At 40.9% G+C, this 16,697-nt stretch overlaps 1 protein-coding gene and 1 long non-coding RNA gene across 4 annotated transcripts in view; one reads left to right on the top strand and one right to left on the bottom strand.

Annotated features, from left to right (window-relative positions):
- Window positions 1-3,801, top strand: part of CAB39 (calcium binding protein 39) — a 41,332-nt gene extending 37,531 nt beyond the window's left edge. For all 3 annotated transcript variants that reach the window (XM_027686100.1, XM_027686102.1, XM_027686101.1), the window contains 2 exons: window positions 253-396; window positions 1,238-3,801. In XM_027686100.1, coding sequence (XP_027541901.1) covers window positions 253-396; window positions 1,238-1,426 — 333 coding nt within the window. In that variant the 3' untranslated portion in view covers window positions 1,427-3,801. The remainder of the gene's footprint in view (window positions 1-252; window positions 397-1,237) is intronic.
- Window positions 3,802-14,510: 10,709 nt separating this feature from the next.
- On the bottom strand, window positions 14,511-16,471 carry LOC113969055. Its single transcript, XR_003534730.1, has 2 exons — window positions 16,245-16,471; window positions 14,511-14,946 (listed from the first exon to the last, which is right to left on the bottom strand). It is a non-coding gene; the product is annotated as an uncharacterized LOC113969055 (long non-coding RNA).
- Between the last annotated feature and the right edge of the window lie 226 nt (window positions 16,472-16,697).

Below are 16,697 nucleotides of genomic sequence, written 5' to 3' on the forward strand. Positions count from 1 at the left end.
TTTCATTTTCATTTCCTAACAAGGGGGGAGCAAAGGTGATTTTTCACTTTCCGAGAAGAAGGAGAAACTGCCTAATTTAAATAAGAGGAAAATGCACCCTGCACTTTGAAATTTGGGACCCTGGAGTTCTGTTGTTACTGTATTTACAGCCCAGTGTCAGCTGCTTAGGGTGTTTGAAAGCGCTTATGAAAAAGTTGATTATTATGTCCAATGTTAGTAATTTTTCCATCTGGGCTTGTTTTCTGCCTTTAGCTTCTTGGTGAATTGTTATTGGACAGACACAACTTCACAATTATGACAAAATACATCAGTAAACCTGAAAATCTCAAACTAATGATGAACCTTCTACGAGACAAGAGCCGTAACATTCAGTTTGAGGCCTTCCATGTGTTTAAGGTATGTTTAAAAACCCTACCATGAAACAAAAAACATGAGAATCCAACCAGAAGTTGTTTAATTAAGTAAACTATTTAGCTGAGCCTCATTGGAGCTTATCTTAATGACTGCTAAGTGATTAAAGAGAGTGCTGATATTTGCCTTTATTATGATCCATCTTTACAAAGACATCTTGGTGTCTTTTGAAAACTGTTTAGAAACTACTTGGGGAGTTCCGTATGATTGTCACTCTAATCTCTCTTAGAAAATTTTGGAATAAAGAAGGATGAAGTGCAGTTAAGATGAGGAGGAGTACATGATTTCATACAAAATCATGAAGCACCCTGGAGTTCAGAAGTGTTTTTATCATACTGCATGATCTCTGAAGAACAGCAGTATTTTAGTCAGGTCACCTACATTTCAAAGCCTGTAATGTAATTTGCACATTATAACAGATGCCTTCTGCAGCAGACAAGCAGCTAAGAGTTATAACTTGAGATCTAGAACTTTGTAGGGAACTGTGAGATACCATCTGATGCTGTAAATGATATGAAACCATGCATTTGCTATAGAATTTAACCATGGTTCAGTGGTTTCTGCAGAGGATATTGTGGTTGGTCACCTCCCACTGACTGAATTGACTTGGTGCTGGTGTTCAGCTTATGTCCTGATGAAAACAGGAGTGATTTTATTTTAAAACTTGCATATACTCCATTATTTTTAATGGATATCCAGTAGGATACTGGAATAATTAAAACGTAATTTTAAGTTGTGGTCATCAATATTTTGTTGGATAGCTTTGTTTTTTAACTTTTTTAACTGTTTCTCACTATTGTGCTCAATGCCTTTTATTTTCTTGCAGGTGTTTGTAGCCAATCCTAACAAGACACAGCCTATATTAGACATCCTTCTAAAGAACCAGACCAAACTTATTGAGTTCCTCAGCAAGTTTCAGAATGACAGGACCGAGGATGAACAATTTAATGATGAGAAGACCTATTTAGTTAAACAGATCAGGGATTTGAAGAGACCAGCACAGCAAGAAGCTTAATCTCCAATAAACCTTTAAAATATTAAACCCAAATTCAGCATTTGCTGTTAGATATTCAGCATCAGGCACTCTTATCGATTCATGAGGAACATTACTGCTAATCTGCTGTTCAGTGAACGGTTTTTGTTTTTCTCTTTTCATTTTTAGTCCAAGTTGAGAAACATAGCTGCTGCTTTCTTGCACAATGTGGACTTTCTTGATATTTGTGTCATTTCAGAATTCAAAGACACTGCTTGTTTTAGGAGTCCTGAAAAGAAAGATTCTAGGTTCGTGAAAGCAAACATATAGATACTAGTTTGGCTTAGGAGAGAAGGTATTAATGTAGTTAAGTAACAGGTTGCATGCTTGCAAATCTGAACAAATCTGTATGTTTGCACTTACCTTGTTTGAGATAATGAGCACAATGTGACCTGTGCATACCTGGCACCATAGTATAAGATTATATGCCTTGATTAAAAAAAAATGTGCAGTGCTTTATTTGTAATCAAAGGGGAAATGTATCTAAGATGTGAGCTTATTGGGATAAACAGTTGTCTTGCAAATAAACTGATATTGAAACTTAGCAACTTTTAAAAGAGTGAAATCTCGAGGTTCATAAGGAAAATGTATATATGCCTTTCACTGCTTTATAGAATTTTTTTTGACATGATTTGATTTTTTTGAGACTTGACTTGTAAACTTGGAAATATGTTCTAAGGGTTTTTGTTAATTTTACTTTAAAGGTATTTCAGACAGTAGACCTAGCAGTGACATTTTGCATTTCATTTCAACAATGCTTGCTGGTTTCTTTTGTATATAACTCCTAGGCTGCTCATTTCTTTAAAATATGATTTAATTTGTACAGCAGAGGAATGTTATTGTATTAGTCTGTAACTATTACCTAATATTGAGTTTTGCAAAATGAATGCTCATGTGTAATTGAATACTTCAGATCACATGGAAATGCTGATTTAACAATCTTAAGTACTGCAGCATTTGAAAGAAAAAAAAACTCAAACCCAAACAAATCCTTTGTATTCACTTATCTAATGGGGTGCCATCAATTAGGGTAGGCTGAAATAGAGAACTGGAACCCTTTATACTACATTCTTACTGGATAATATTGGCCTTATTTAATTAAACTAGCATTGTGCTCACCCGCTCTGCAAATGGCAAAGATTATGCTAAATTAATATCGATCCCTCTTACTTCTGGGGAGCCTGCAGTGCGTCATTTCTTTCTTACAGAATATAACTCAGTACAATAGTTGTGTAAGTGAATGATTTAATCCCCTCCAACTTCAAGAAACAATTTCCTAGGTGTCCTAGGATAACAAAATGACTTAATTTTCTTGATTTTGTTCTTTAATGCTGCAAACTATCAGTATAAAAAAACAGAAAACCCAACTGATTTTGCACCATGTTTTTGTTACTGTGACCATAGAAAAGGAATCTACTAAATATAGCTAAATGATGTTATTAAAATTGTATCTTTCCATCATATAGTAACTCTAAGATCACAACCAAGCAAACTTACGGATTGGGGTCTGAAAGTTCAAATTCTGCATGACTGAGTGATTGTGAATGCTCTAGAAAATGTTTGTTGCTTCCTGTCCTCTTCCCATTGAAAATCCTTTGCAATCAGTGACGTTTAAGCTGATCTGAAAGCCTTCACAAGGGAAGTCCGAGAGCTCCAGAAAACTGAGTGTTTTCACTCAGTTGTTTAAAATTGCTCTTAACATTATAATTGGTCTTTTTAAAGGTTCTTAACATTTCCTTTGCAAACCAAATCATTTTGCCTACAGGAAAGAAAACAGCTTACTGTTCCTGGAAATCACAGGCATTGAGGTGGTATTGTAGTTCAGTACTAACAGTCTACTATATTTTGGTTTATCATAGCTGAGTGGAGGACAACATTATTTGCCAAGTTACTCACCATAAACATGTAAGGCTTCCTCTTTAGAAAGACGTAGATTTGCTAAAGATTTATATATGTCAAGAAGTGAAAACATTTGGACTGGGGTAGAGGTTACTCTATATTACGCCTTGGAATCAACGGCTATGGTGACTTTTTTAATATGTGGAAACATTTGAATGTTGGCTTTCGAAAAGAAGTTGTATTTAAATTAAAGCTCCTTTGACGTGCTCTTCGTATTAAAAAACTTGTTCTGGAAGTGGTTTCTTATCTGCTTGAAGGCTTAAGGGTATTACTAAAAGATATTTAAATGCGAGCGGTTTTTCGTTTGGCTTTTTTTTTTTTTTTTAAGTAAGAGATGTATACAATTGTAATTCTATTTCCGTGGTAGCATTTCATTTCTCCTGAGGAAAATGCGTTTCGTAGCCAAAAAAATCTGGCTGGCCCCATAATTTAAATTAAAATAAAATTTTGAAGAAAAATGTGTGTTCTTTACTGTGTTACCGAAGAGGATGAGTTTCTTGTGGATGTGTATCAGTTCTCCTTTATTGCCTTAGAGTGGCTCAGCTTTCTCCCTTTTAAATGTGAAATCATTTTAAATCATGAAAAACTGGCTTGACAAAACATTTTTAAGGAATTAGGAAAAGGTGCTGTATTAGGGATGTAATCAATTTTAATTAATTGTTGGTAGCCTCTCTTGCCTGTTTGTAGTATTATTTCCTAATTCTGTTTCTTTTTGGTATGACCAAGGGCAAAGAGAGGAGGTGCTATTTCCTGCATCATGCCCAGAGACAGCACCTGCTAGGGTTAGTGGAAGCGATTCCTTGATAATTTTTGGCCCTTCACTTTTCTCTAATTTTCAGGAGTTGAAAGTGTTTGCAATTGGTAACTCTTTCCTTAAGACATCCCATGGTCTCTGTGCCTTTGAAGCTGCCTCTACACAGGTAACACTCCAAGTTATGCAGCATGGCAAACATCAGGAGAGGCTGTTATGTTTTAAACAGCGTTCATGAGCTTTTGATGCAGTTTCTTTAGATGGCTTTTTTTAGCAAAATTACTGAAAAAAACCCAGGTTCCCTTCAGGAACATAATTACCTCAAAATATTTGATCTTCGATACCCCCCACAAGAGGCTGCACCTGTGTGAACCTCTGTAGAAAATCTTAGCATTTCTCTTCCTCAGTAAATTGGCAGTAAAATAACAAGTGAGACGGGGAAGGAGGAATTTACACTTGTAGTCAGACAAAGTGCAAATTTTAACTAAGAGTGGTCAGGTTGGGTACTTGTCTGGGTGTTTGAAATGGCCCTGGTGGGAGGAGGCATGGGAAATGCAGGGAGCTGTTGCCCTGACTTCTTAAAATTTGTTTTCCTCACAGAGGTGACCAGCCGGACCTGCCTTACAAGCTGCCATCTCTAAGAACGCCAGTAGGAGTTGTCCTTGGAGCCCACGGGAGCAGGTTGTGGACAAAACTGCTTTCAGTAAGTTTCCTTCTGTTGGTGGCATCCCAAGTCATTCCTAGCAGGCAACTTCATCAGTACTCCTTTTTGCTGCTACCCTGTTTTTCCCCCATCATTCTGGACCTTTGCTGGCTGCTGTGTTGAATTATTTCCCTGTCTGTGTTGCTTTCCCTTCCATGGTTGTTCACTCGAGCTGGTGCCATCTCGTTGAGTGCAGTGCCTTTATTTTCTGTCATCTTTGTGCTTATTTCTCCAAAGGTTTTGGCCTTTGCAAGGCTAGGCTGTTTTAAATGCTGTTTCTTGTCACCATATTGTAATTCAAGTTGATGGTTAGTATCATAATGAGGAAAAAATTATCCTGTTCTTTTGCATGTTATCTCTTCAAATCAGTGTTCAGCTTAATCTGAGCACGCTGAACTTGTGAAGAGTTGTTTCTGGCGTATGGCATCTGTATTTACAAGTGTATTTGGGCAGATCCAGTTTAAATCCCCTGTGACTGGAGACAGGTCAAAACATCCCAAAAAAAAAAGTCAAAATATGGGAAAAAGTTGAGAGAGAGCAGAGGGCAATATCAATGTATTGCATTCTTTGAAGGAGATTGGCTATTTCGTGGGAGAAGAACGATGGAGAGAGAGCGTTTGCAAGAATATGGAGTGACAGGACAATGGGGAATGGCTTTAAACTGACAGAGGGCAGGTTTAGATTAGATATTAGGAAGAAATTCTTCCCTGTGAGGGTAGTGAGGCCCTGGAACAGGTTGCCCAGAGAAACTATAGATGCCCCATCCCTGGAAGTGTCCAAGGCCAAGTTGGATGGGCCTTTGAGCAACCTGGGCTAGTGGAAGGTGTCCCTGCCCATGGCAGGGGGTAGGAATGAGATGATCTTTAAGGGCTCTTCCAACCCAAACCATTCAATGATTCCGTGTTCTGCTTCCTATTTTAAAATATCTGTTGACTCACCTCTATTTAAAAAAACACCACCACAATCCCCCAAGTTATATAGCCAACATATAATCTTTGCTAAGGGTATTGTATTCACAACAGAAAATAAAAGGCAAGCTCTTTTTTAGAGGGCTCACATTGGGGATTCTGATTCACACAACACAGGTAAGGATATTTTATTTCCTTGCTCAGAAATGCCCTGGCCAGAACTGACTTTCTGCCACTTTCCATAAAGGGACCTTTCAGGCTAAAGGTTTTCTATTGCAGGAGGGTTTTCCAGCTCTCTTGTAGTGGGGCTGTGCGTAACTCCAGTATGCAGGATTACATCCACCAAGGAGAGCGTCACACGGCTGGAGGTGACAGTGGCCTTAGGTGTTCCCAATGATGGTAACACTAAAGAATTTATCAAGAGGGAGTGTTTGGAGTGAAGGAAAATAAACAGCATGCTGTAATACATATGTAATATATATAGTTTAGATATGTTTTAAGAGAGGTGGATCTGTTTGGAAAAAAACAAGATAAATCACTACAACTGGAGTTGTCTGTTCTTCTTGCCTAAAATTAAATCAACCAGTAGATGTTTTTCCATTTCTTCCCTTGCAAATTCCTAGTACTGAGCTGTCATCAAGGATCCCATTAAGAGTTCTTGATTCTTCCTCTTGTGGCAGTTTTTAGGAATGCCTCACATCCCACCAAGGAGAAACTCAGGGTGTTCTGTTAGTAAAACATGTTGAACTGAGTTTAATATTGCATAGTGTTACTCAGAGACTTGCAGAAAGGATTAGGTTTGCATTTATTTAAGCAAAAAACAAGAGTAATAGATTATTTTTTTTAGGGCTGTTTTGACAAGTTTAAGAATGTTGTGTATTCTAACATTAATAAATAAGGTTTGAAACTATAATTCAGGGCATCTAAATAAGGGATGCAGTACAGTGTTTAAACAGCTGAGGTGTGAGCCAGCCAAGCTTTTGGCCTCAGGTCTTTAGCAACCTCACCACGTTGTATGGAATTAAAAGGAAAAGTGTCACTTAAGAGAAATCAGACTGTAACACAGGCTTCTGGGGATCTAGACAGGCCGAGAAATACAGACTGGAGAGACTAAAAGGTGAAAAGGTTCACCTGGCTGTAAAACTTGAGTTGCAGCAGCTGAATTTCCTCATCTACTTCCATCTCTGGAATTAAAGAGTGCTGGGTCAAGCCAGCTAATATCCAAATTATATGAAAATAGCATTTAAGGATTTACAATAATATTACATTTTAAAAGCATTTTTTCCCTAAAAATTGTTTCTGAAAGAAGTAGGAGAACAATCCTACAAACCAACCCAGTGTATGGGCAGAGCTGGGTTTTCATGTTTCTTCAGGCTGTTAGAGCAGTAGGGAAGTCCTTTAGGCTGAAGTCTGTGATGGCACACATGCTGCATGTTTGAGAGCACTTACAACACACAGACATGCAGGTTAGGGCTGAATCTTGGTTGTAAGTCATATCAGAGTGATGTTCTAGAAAGAAAAAAAACAAAACAGATAAATCTAACATAGCAGGAATAGTTACAGACCTACAGAGAAGTGTAAGAACTTGTGAATAGCTTGTAAATATCTGTTATGGAAGTTAAAAGATGAATTTTTTTGCCATACTAGGTTGTAGGCCATCAGAGTGCAATACTTGTAATATGGTACACACTAAGCAGACAGGCTTGGAATTTTGGCTTCAGCTTATCTAATATAAGAAACAGATACTTTACAAGGAACAAAGCATGAAAGAGCTGTGACAGGCAGTGGCTGAAAGTTATTTGGGAAGCAGGAACCCCGCTCTTCCATCACTGATGCCAGCCTTCCTTTTTCTTGTTCACCAAGTTTGGGTGAAACATGCAGGTGGAAGAGGAGCGACATGGTGACAAAAATGCAAATAGTAAAATATCACACGAGTCATTCCTTATCGCTACTTTGCAATTTTAAAAATGTTGCCCCTTTATGTCTTTGATGCGAGAATAACCTGAAAGCTGGCATTGGGGTAATTTAAACTTTTGTACAGAAACTTTTAAAAGAGCATTAAGTTACAAATTCATCTCTTTTAGCCAAATGTTTTTTCTGAGCTATGCTTTTTCTTTAAGCCTTGACTGATGTAAACTAAATTTCCCCTGACTACACACTGCATGTTGGTAATTAGTAACACATGACTGTGATGCCCAGTTGATGTTGAAGTTTGTGGCGTGCTCTGGTGTAAGGTTCATTCGGGACAATGCAAGTAGGCTAAATTCATGTGTACAGTGAGTTACTGTCAGTTTTAGACATCCCAGTTTCCAAAATAAAGTCCTTCTTTTACTAATAAAGATGCAAAACCCCAGGAATTATTAATAATTATATTGATATGTTGGCTGATGTTGGCTGATGTTGGCTGATGTCTCTTCACAGTTAGCAGTAAACTGCAGGCTAGTTTTGAAAAGTATCTGTCAGGCAGGTAACAGCCAAGGTGACATATTATCATGTGGCTTGTGGTTTTGGCTCATTTCTGCAGCTGTACAGGCCCTTGTGCCAGCTCCTGGGAGGAGAGTGCTGGCACTGCTGCTGGCACAGCTGCCCCTGGCTGTGCAGGCAGCTTTCTGCAGTCTCCTGGCTGCCCTGGCTCTTGCCTCATCCCACTTCTTAAAACCTCTAGGAAAAGGAACATGGAGCAGGATAGGGCAGTGAAGCAAAGGTTCAGAAAAGATCCAGTTCTGCAGCAGAGCTGTCAACATTCTCATGACGCAGCACTGCTACGTGAACAGCACTTTTTTGTCACCTGTCTTTGGCTGGGGTAGCCATGTGTAGTCAGCCTCAGGAGCTGAACTGTTTCCGCTCTGGGGATAGAATGGTTTAAATCTTCTTTATCTCTTCTGGTGCTCCCACTCCTTGCTTCTGAACTTCCAAGTCTATAAAGGATATTTTTTGCAGCTCTGTTTTCTGTTAATCTCTCTCTTACTGAGTCTTCTTCTACACTTAAAAACTCCTGATCCTCTTGGCAAATCACTTCTTCTTTCTACTCTTACCCTTTTCCTTTTCAGCTCTTTTTCCAAGGGGCTCTTTTGTATGTTTAGGGAAATATTCCGTAATTGCTGAATCACATGTAACTGCAGTTATTTATGTCCAAACATTTTTTTTCCAGGTGTAAAGAGTTTATCATGCAGTGTCATTGCTGCAGGTAATATTTGCTATAGAAAATACTATTTGTGTATTATTAGAAAAGAGTAGATTATAAGTACTGCACAAGTGGGGCTCAGTGCTGTGTCTGGCACGAGGATGTTGCTGGTGGTGTGGAGAGGGATGGGAGCAGCACTAGCACACTTTGACCAGAGTGAACCTTGCTAACAGTTGAGAGGCCACAGGTTTGGCCTGTGGGTTGGCTGACCAGAACCATGTTAGGTGCTATCAACACCCGCACACAGCTGTGTGGGGCACTCTGGAGCTGGTAACAGATTTATAAAGCAGCCAGTGTTTTACCTCTGCTTTCAAAATGCTGCCCTGTTTGTATAAACACTTAGATTTGGGTTTCTAGTGTCAGGGATGGGCTCTGTCAGTGTGTGAGCTTTGCAGTCTTTCCTGTCACTTCTGGGCTGTGGGTCGATGGCTGGGACAGTCTTCCTCTGATCTCAGGGTAGCTGGCAGGATCAAATGCCGTCTGTATCATCCTGGGACTAGACAGCAGTCTGTACTGAATTGTCTGAACTCAGCAGAGGAGATCAGATCCTGGATTTCCTATTCTCTCAGTCCATTAGTCCTAAAAAGGCTGTTTCTGCTGCAGCTGTTTGATATGCTGTGCCACCACCAGATGTGACAGGTGTAAGGGCTGACCTCTGTCCCTGGTGCCCCAGTTCAGACTGACCCTTTGCAGGCAGTTGCCAGTATGTCAGCCAGACCCTGTTTCCCTCCACCGCTGTCTGCCTGGTTCATTAGCACTCTCAGGATAAGAAAAGGCAATTGCAAATTGGACAGTGTTTGGATTGGTACAATGGAGGGACATATGAGCTCCAAACCTTGCCTGAACAATGGTTTCGTGGCCTGACACGAAGGCTGTTCCCAGGACTGGCCTGGAGCCTCTCCTGGAGGGCCCTAGGGGATGATACCCATGTCACTGTTATTTGCTGCTTGATTGAAACTGCTTTTTGTGCTAACATCTCCACACTTCTCCAACCTTATCCTTTGGCAGTTTAGAGCTGTTTGAAGGCTGCTGGAAATAAGTGCTGCCTGTAACACTCTGCTTCCTTCAGATCCTTTGGCCTATAGCTGCTGAGCTTCTGGACATGTGTGGTCTGTTTCTCAGTGGTATGCAGAGTCTACAGGTTTATCTTCATGGTACAGGAAGGTTTTACTTTATTTGGAGGGGAACAAAAAAAAAAGTTCATAGATCAAAGGTCAGAAGTCCTGTGACAGCCAGGTGGTTTTAATTTGGATGTCCTTACGCTGCTGTGTGGCCTGTAACTTCTGTAGGCAGAAGGCAAGTGAGAAGGTATCTCCACCCAGATAGAGTACTGATAGTTCTGATCTGAGGTTCTCCACACCTCAGAGAAAACTCCTGTGCTAAAGTGGATGGCTTTTGCCTCCACAGCAGCAGAGGGTGCAGAATCAGATCCAGGCCGGACACTGGTTGTTCATGGTGACATCAGTTTTAGGTTTGGGATCTGGTTTTCTTGGTGTGTATCTGTATATTGTGGCCTGATCCAGAGCCCAGTGAAACATTAAAAATAAAGCTTACTGGTAGTTTAGAGGCCGGACAGTCCAGGTCTCAGGGCATTTCTGATCTGTACTAGGTGGGCAGAGGAGGGGCCTCTTTTTAGCCAAGTGCAAGAGGTTGTGTGGATTTTTTTAATAATGCAAAAAGAAATTAATGAAAACCAAGTTTTGGGAATGTTTTCCGCTCTAGGAGAAGCTTTTGCTCAATGAACGAAGGACTGTAGAGAGTCTGCTTTCCAATGGATTTGTCTCCCATCCATGTTTCCAGTGACAGGCTTACAGGTGGGAAGCAGCATGGAGGTGCCGCTGGAGCTCTACGTGTGTGCCTTGCCCAGTTTACTGGTGCCAAGCTAAGTTTGTGCCTGTGTGTGGGTGAAGGCAGCCAGCAAGGGAAGTGGGATGGGGAGGAGGAGACAGCTACAGCTATTTCCAGTATCAGTGTGGAGGTGCCGAGTGGCAGCAGTCAGCAGGGATGTTACTCTGGAGTGGGAGTCAGGATATGAGGGGTGAGGGAGTAGGGAGGGAAGCTGAGAGAGAATGGGGATGGGAGAGATGAAGATACTCTCCCTCTCCAGTGGAGGATGTGGTTCCAGCAGAGAGGAAAGGACATGGAGATGGGAGTGCTAGCTCGGAAAGCATCTGGGGATTACTGGGAAGTGCATCCTCCCTCACCAGAAAACCTCTGTCTGGGCCTGTGTCTTGCTGGTGGAGACCCCTGCATGGGGCTGCTGTAACCCTTGCTCTGTAACTGGGGAGGATTATTGACCACACCTCTGCCCTGCACAGCAGGCACCTGTGTCAGAAATGAGCAGTCACACAGGACTGTCTGAAAATTGAAGTCACAGCCCCGGCATTGTCTGGATGGGCTGTCTCCATCCAAAAGAATCTGAAATTCATGTGGATTATCTGGGGCATTGCACAGTTTGGTTAGTCCAGGTCAATTAAAAATTAAATACTGTATTTTGATCCTCTTTACAAACAAACCTTTTAAAATTTTTTTTTTGGGAAAACCAACTTTTTTCCCCCGCATAGAAAATTCTTATTTTCTCAGAAACAGAATTCTCTTTCTGAAAATCTCCCCTACAGAAAATTTCCAGTGAGCTCCAAATTTTAAACTTTGATGCCAGAAAATATCTAGCAGGCATTAGCAGTGGGTGACTCAGGGTGTAATGTACAATTTAATTCTGACTAGGGCAACATAGCCATGTGAATTTGAGCAGGCTCTCAGCATCCCTAACTCAATATGCAGTTGGCAATCCACCAAAACACACATGCAGAACAGGGAAAAAGTGTTATAACTACTTTTCAGTTTTGAAAGCTCAGTTCTACCCTGAGAAAGAAACAGGGAAAATATCATCACATGCACCATATCTGTTTCCTCTTACTAATTTCCAAATCCAACGTGTTCGTGTTACAAGAAAATGCTTTTGTTTTTTATGTTTTTACCAGATAGTTTCACCAGCAACCAGTCCGATAGTAAAAGGTTTCCTCCTATTAGAAGCAGTATGCTGCAGAGAAAATGATCCAGCATTTTGCAGACTTGAAGTTTGTTCTGTTGATGCACAAGTAGTAGTCTCCACTCCTTCTCCAACAGCTCTGCTGCTGCTTTCCTACTCAGAAGAGAGACCAGCTGGCTTTTCCCTTCAACAGAAAAAGGATTTGGGATACAAGCCTGTCTCAAAAGGTAACTTAAAGCCTGTTCATGGAAGGATTGCCCAATTTAGCACACATCCTGGGGGAAAAAAATAGGCTTCCAGATAGGAAACGTGGCTTTGCAGTGCAAGGCAACGTCATGTTAGCAAGGGAAAAAGATGGAGAAAGGCAGGTGAAGTGCTTCAAGATGTGCCAGCACTTAAGTGTCCTTCTACAATGTGTTGATGGGTCTCTCCTTGTTTTCATATGGACTGTACAGGCTCATCTTTAAGGACTGGGGTCACAGGCTGTGATCAGGTATCTCAGACTTTGTGTCCTAAACATTGACTTAGTGTAGGTTAAGCCTTCCCAGACACTGGAGTACTTTTCCCTCTCTATCTTCAGTGTGAACTGCTGGCTTGCCTGCCCACCTTTGGTAAGATCTGAGCAAAAGGAGCAGCTCTGGTTCAGGTCTGGGGACATGGGGTCATGGGGCAGCACTTGCTCAGTAGCAGCAGCCCAGCAGTGCCCCCTCTGCACCACTTAGGGGCAGAACTTGTGGTTTGAAACCTATGTGGATGCAGGTTTGCTCAAGTCATTGCTTGGAGCCTGAGAACAGTCACTGTTCATTACACAGTCACTGTCCCACCACTGCTCACTGAAAGTTCACCCCTTACCATCAGGAGATGGTAAAGGGTGAACAAACGGATTACTGCTCTTCTTTAAGAGGAACTTCTTCCAGACACACCTGGAGAGACAGACAAAATTGCAATAAATATCCAGCCACAGACCCATCAGCATAAATTGCTGTCAAAGGCAATGAAAAGGCATTTTATTTATTGTTAATTCCACTTCAAATAGGAAGGTCAGGTTTCCTCTGCTCAAGACAGCTGTAAAATTTTGGAGGGCTTTATTTTTTTTAAAGCTGAACCATTAGCTATTTAAAGAGATTAATTTTTTTATACCTATAAAAATATTTGTTGCAGCTGAACTAAATTTGTTTGGGTTTGGTTTTTGAATCTTCAAATTCTTTGACTTTCATCTGCAACCTTAAGAATTCAGTGCAAGATGGGCATTAACCACATGTCCTTACCAATGTACTTGATCCTGACTTGTGCACGTCTTTGATGCTGTTTGCCTCAGAGCCTTCTATTCAAGGCAAGACTTGAATTTTTAATGTAAAAGAGAAGAAGGAACAAAAAAAAATCCTTTTGGAATAAGAAGGAACTACTGAAAAACCTCTTTCATGTCCTCTATGCATTATAAAAAGGGGAGACAAAAGTAGTCCAAAGGTTCTTTGCCCCTTTCCTTTGAAGGTCTTCTTTCATGATTTGTTCAAGGAATTCTATCCTAGTTTTTTGGGTTTTCTGTAGTTTGAGCCTTCCCCACAAAGAAACAGATGAATAACATTTCTCTTGTTTGTCATGACATAAAATATGAGGCTTCACATTACTGCCTTTCAGGTGCCATCTTGAGCTGCTCTTTGCACTTTGAAACAACACACAAAATCCTACTTTCTTTTCCTGTTGTTGCAGTCTTGGTTTTGAGAGTGACAAAAACGAAAGTCAAAGTGGGATGACAGCATTTAGGACCCATTTTGTTTCTCAGAGGTACAAAGAAAAACTCAGCATTTCACTGCTCCTGCAGGAAAGACCAGCCAGATGCTTCAGGAAGGAAGTTCTGTTTCTGCACAGTTGAGCACAGTTGCAACCTCATAATGGCAAGATTTCCACCTGAGCTGCTGTTGGCAGTTCTGCAATGCTCAGTTAGCCTGTTATCTTTTCTAAATGTATAAATATAGATAGGAATTTAAAAAGAAAAAAGGTAGAAAGTAATAGGAAGTTAAGTCGTGCAGGGTGATAGGCAAGCTCCAAGTGTTCCTTGTTTATCTTGTATCTTTACACTGAGTGCAGTATTGCATAATGTCACAAGTGCGGAATATTTTCTCTAGCACAGTGATGTGTTTTAATTAAATTCACTGCTTAAAGTGCAATTATTCATTAAAGGTACCCAGTTGTCCTGAAAGGCATGCTGACCTTGGATACACAGTCTTCTGAAGAGGACTGTTAGGGATATGAACTAGAAAAACATAATTTCATGTAATTCACAGACAAAAACCCATTTGAGCAGTTGACTGCATCCATGTATACTGTTCACCTCAGGTAGTTCTTCTGACAGTTTCAAAGTGACACTTCACTGTCTCATATCAGCAAATCAAGACATGAATGTCCTTGGGTTTCTCTCTCACAGAATCTGGACTCTGGCTCTTGCAGCTGAGGCTGAGCCTCAGACCCCAGGCAGCTCCATCCTCTCCTTTGGTCAGGGTGAGAACCCTTGGGTGCTCCTGGTTAGTGCCTCACCTCTGAAGGGCGTTTTCATGGTGGGAGCAAGCAGATACAAAAGCTTTGCAAAATTCAAGCTGCATTTATCCACAACAAGGAATGTACAGTTCTCAGCTAACAATAAAACATTTATTCATTTCTGTGTTCTTATGTTTTGTTTTTCACTGCTCAAGTGTTCTCTGTGTTGAGGCTGAATCTTTCAGGGCCCAGTAGCCCTCTGCCAGCAGATGTCTTCTTCCCTGGAACAGAGAGGCCCTGTTTTCTCCTAGGATCTTTTGCCCTTGTCTAGCCTCAGTGTAAAATATCCTTTGCTGTAGAAATGTGTTTCTTATTTCTCTCATCTACCCAACATTCCTTTCTCTCTGAAATTTGTTTCTTCTTTTATCTTCTCAGATCCAGCACTACTAGTTTGATCTTGTTTTCTTTTGCTGGTATTATCCCATTGTCAGCCAATGAGAGACAGACAAGAAAACTGGCTTTATCAGGAAGACAGTTATCCTTTTGTTCTCCAGAATGATAAAGGGCTTGACTTCTAATGTTCTTTGCTGAACCTGTGTGTGGATAAGCACGTAAAAGACACCATGGTCTTTACTCAGCATGAGGAACATGGGACAATAGGCAGTGAAAGAAGGTAAGAAAGGAAACACTTAGGTTTCTAACAAATAAATTTGATTCAAGGGGTTTCCCCACCTACTGAAAATGTCTATGAAGCTATAACAGCTCACATCACTTTGAAAAGTTAAACTGCAGCCCAAAATCTGGCTGTGCTTAAATGAGGGTAAAGACTTAAAAAGGTTTTTTGGTTTCATCAAGATAATGTAATCTACTATCTAGGAAATGGTGATCAGCAAAAGGCTGTCTTTGGGGGTTGTAAGTGTCTGCTGGTAAGTAAAGGAAGTGATGTTTAAAGGTCAGAGCACTCTGTTGATAAGAGATGCACTGAAAGGGCAAAAGAACCACAGAGGACTTCCTGTATCATTACAGCAGGTGCTGTATGAAGTTGAGGGAATAGCTGAACAAAGCAAACCACAAGGATGACAGGATATTTAAAGCAAAATGGGGAAATAATGAGTCATCCCTATTTATCAAAGTGGAGGGAAAGAGATTTCTGTCTCAGTTAATTTCTCTGTGGCATATAAAGGCAGCCTTTAACAAAGGGGAGGAAAAAACCCAAATTCCATTTCATTTCCTTTAGCCCAAGCAACCAAAATCCCTTTAGGCTATGGAAGTAACCAATTATGTAACACTGTTACCAAAAAATCAGTATTTTCCAGGAGTCTGAGGTTTAATCTGCCTCTGTAATCAAAGCAATATGTTGCTTGGTTGTAAACAAATACGTCTGTACTCATGAGTGTTTCTCAGATAGCAGAGTTAAACAGCATTAGTGAAACCCCACAGCTGAGGGCACGTCCTCAGCTCTGTGCAGTGCTGTGTGAGGACACCTGGACTCTGGGAGTTACGTCACCAGCACAGTGGCCTCATGCTGTTCTCCTGGTCTGCACAGCTCGCGGGGCAGGGCAGGCTCAGGGGCTGCTCTGCTGTGCCCCACTGTGAAGAACTGCTTGCAAGGCCTTGGACAGAGAGCAAGCACAGGTTTATTTGGGATAAATCATCTCCCTTTAATAGGTAATGTATTGATATGGGCATTTACTGGATTTGGTGTTCCATATTGGAAGTTTGACTTCCCAAAAGGAATGCTTCTTTGGGGGAAGACCATGCCAATGCACTTTCCAAGACATTCTTGTTCTGTGTGGATTTATGCTTCAGACCCTCTGATATGTTAAGTGACCTTTTGACCTTTTTGACCTCTTTTCCAAAGAGCCTTTAGGCAAGCTCTGTTGCTACTTACTACTCTGGTAGTGAACCAGGTTGTGCACGGTGGATACCTCAGGTGCCCAGCTCTTACACGGGGGATGCTCTCTGAAATAATCATTCTTAACAGGGCAGGCTGGTGCTGTGAGGAGAGCTCCCTCCTCATGGAAACTGTCCACATGGTCTGTTACTGGCCGTCTGTTAGTAGGAAGACAATCATCTTGGAAGAAGTGGAGGTCTGGTAATGTGCACAGTGTGAGGTGCGTGTAGGGATAGGTTAATGTTGACATCATTAGTGCTTGGTTACCTAGGTGATGGATCCTGCTGCTATAGTAACCTGCAGGCTACATTGCTCATCAACGATGAATTTTAACAAACAGGATTGTTTTAAGGTGTTGGTGCCCTGTCTGTAGCTCTTTTAAAATTTTTACAGGTGTTGTAAAGTGAGACTTTAGACTACAGGTTTTATTCCCCATTTTTTTCTTGGAAT

Source organism: Neopelma chrysocephalum, unplaced genomic scaffold (assembly GCF_003984885.1).
Source record: "Neopelma chrysocephalum unplaced genomic scaffold, ASM398488v2 Primary Assembly neopelma1_70, whole genome shotgun sequence".
Lineage (NCBI taxonomy): Eukaryota > Metazoa > Chordata > Aves > Passeriformes > Pipridae > Neopelma > Neopelma chrysocephalum.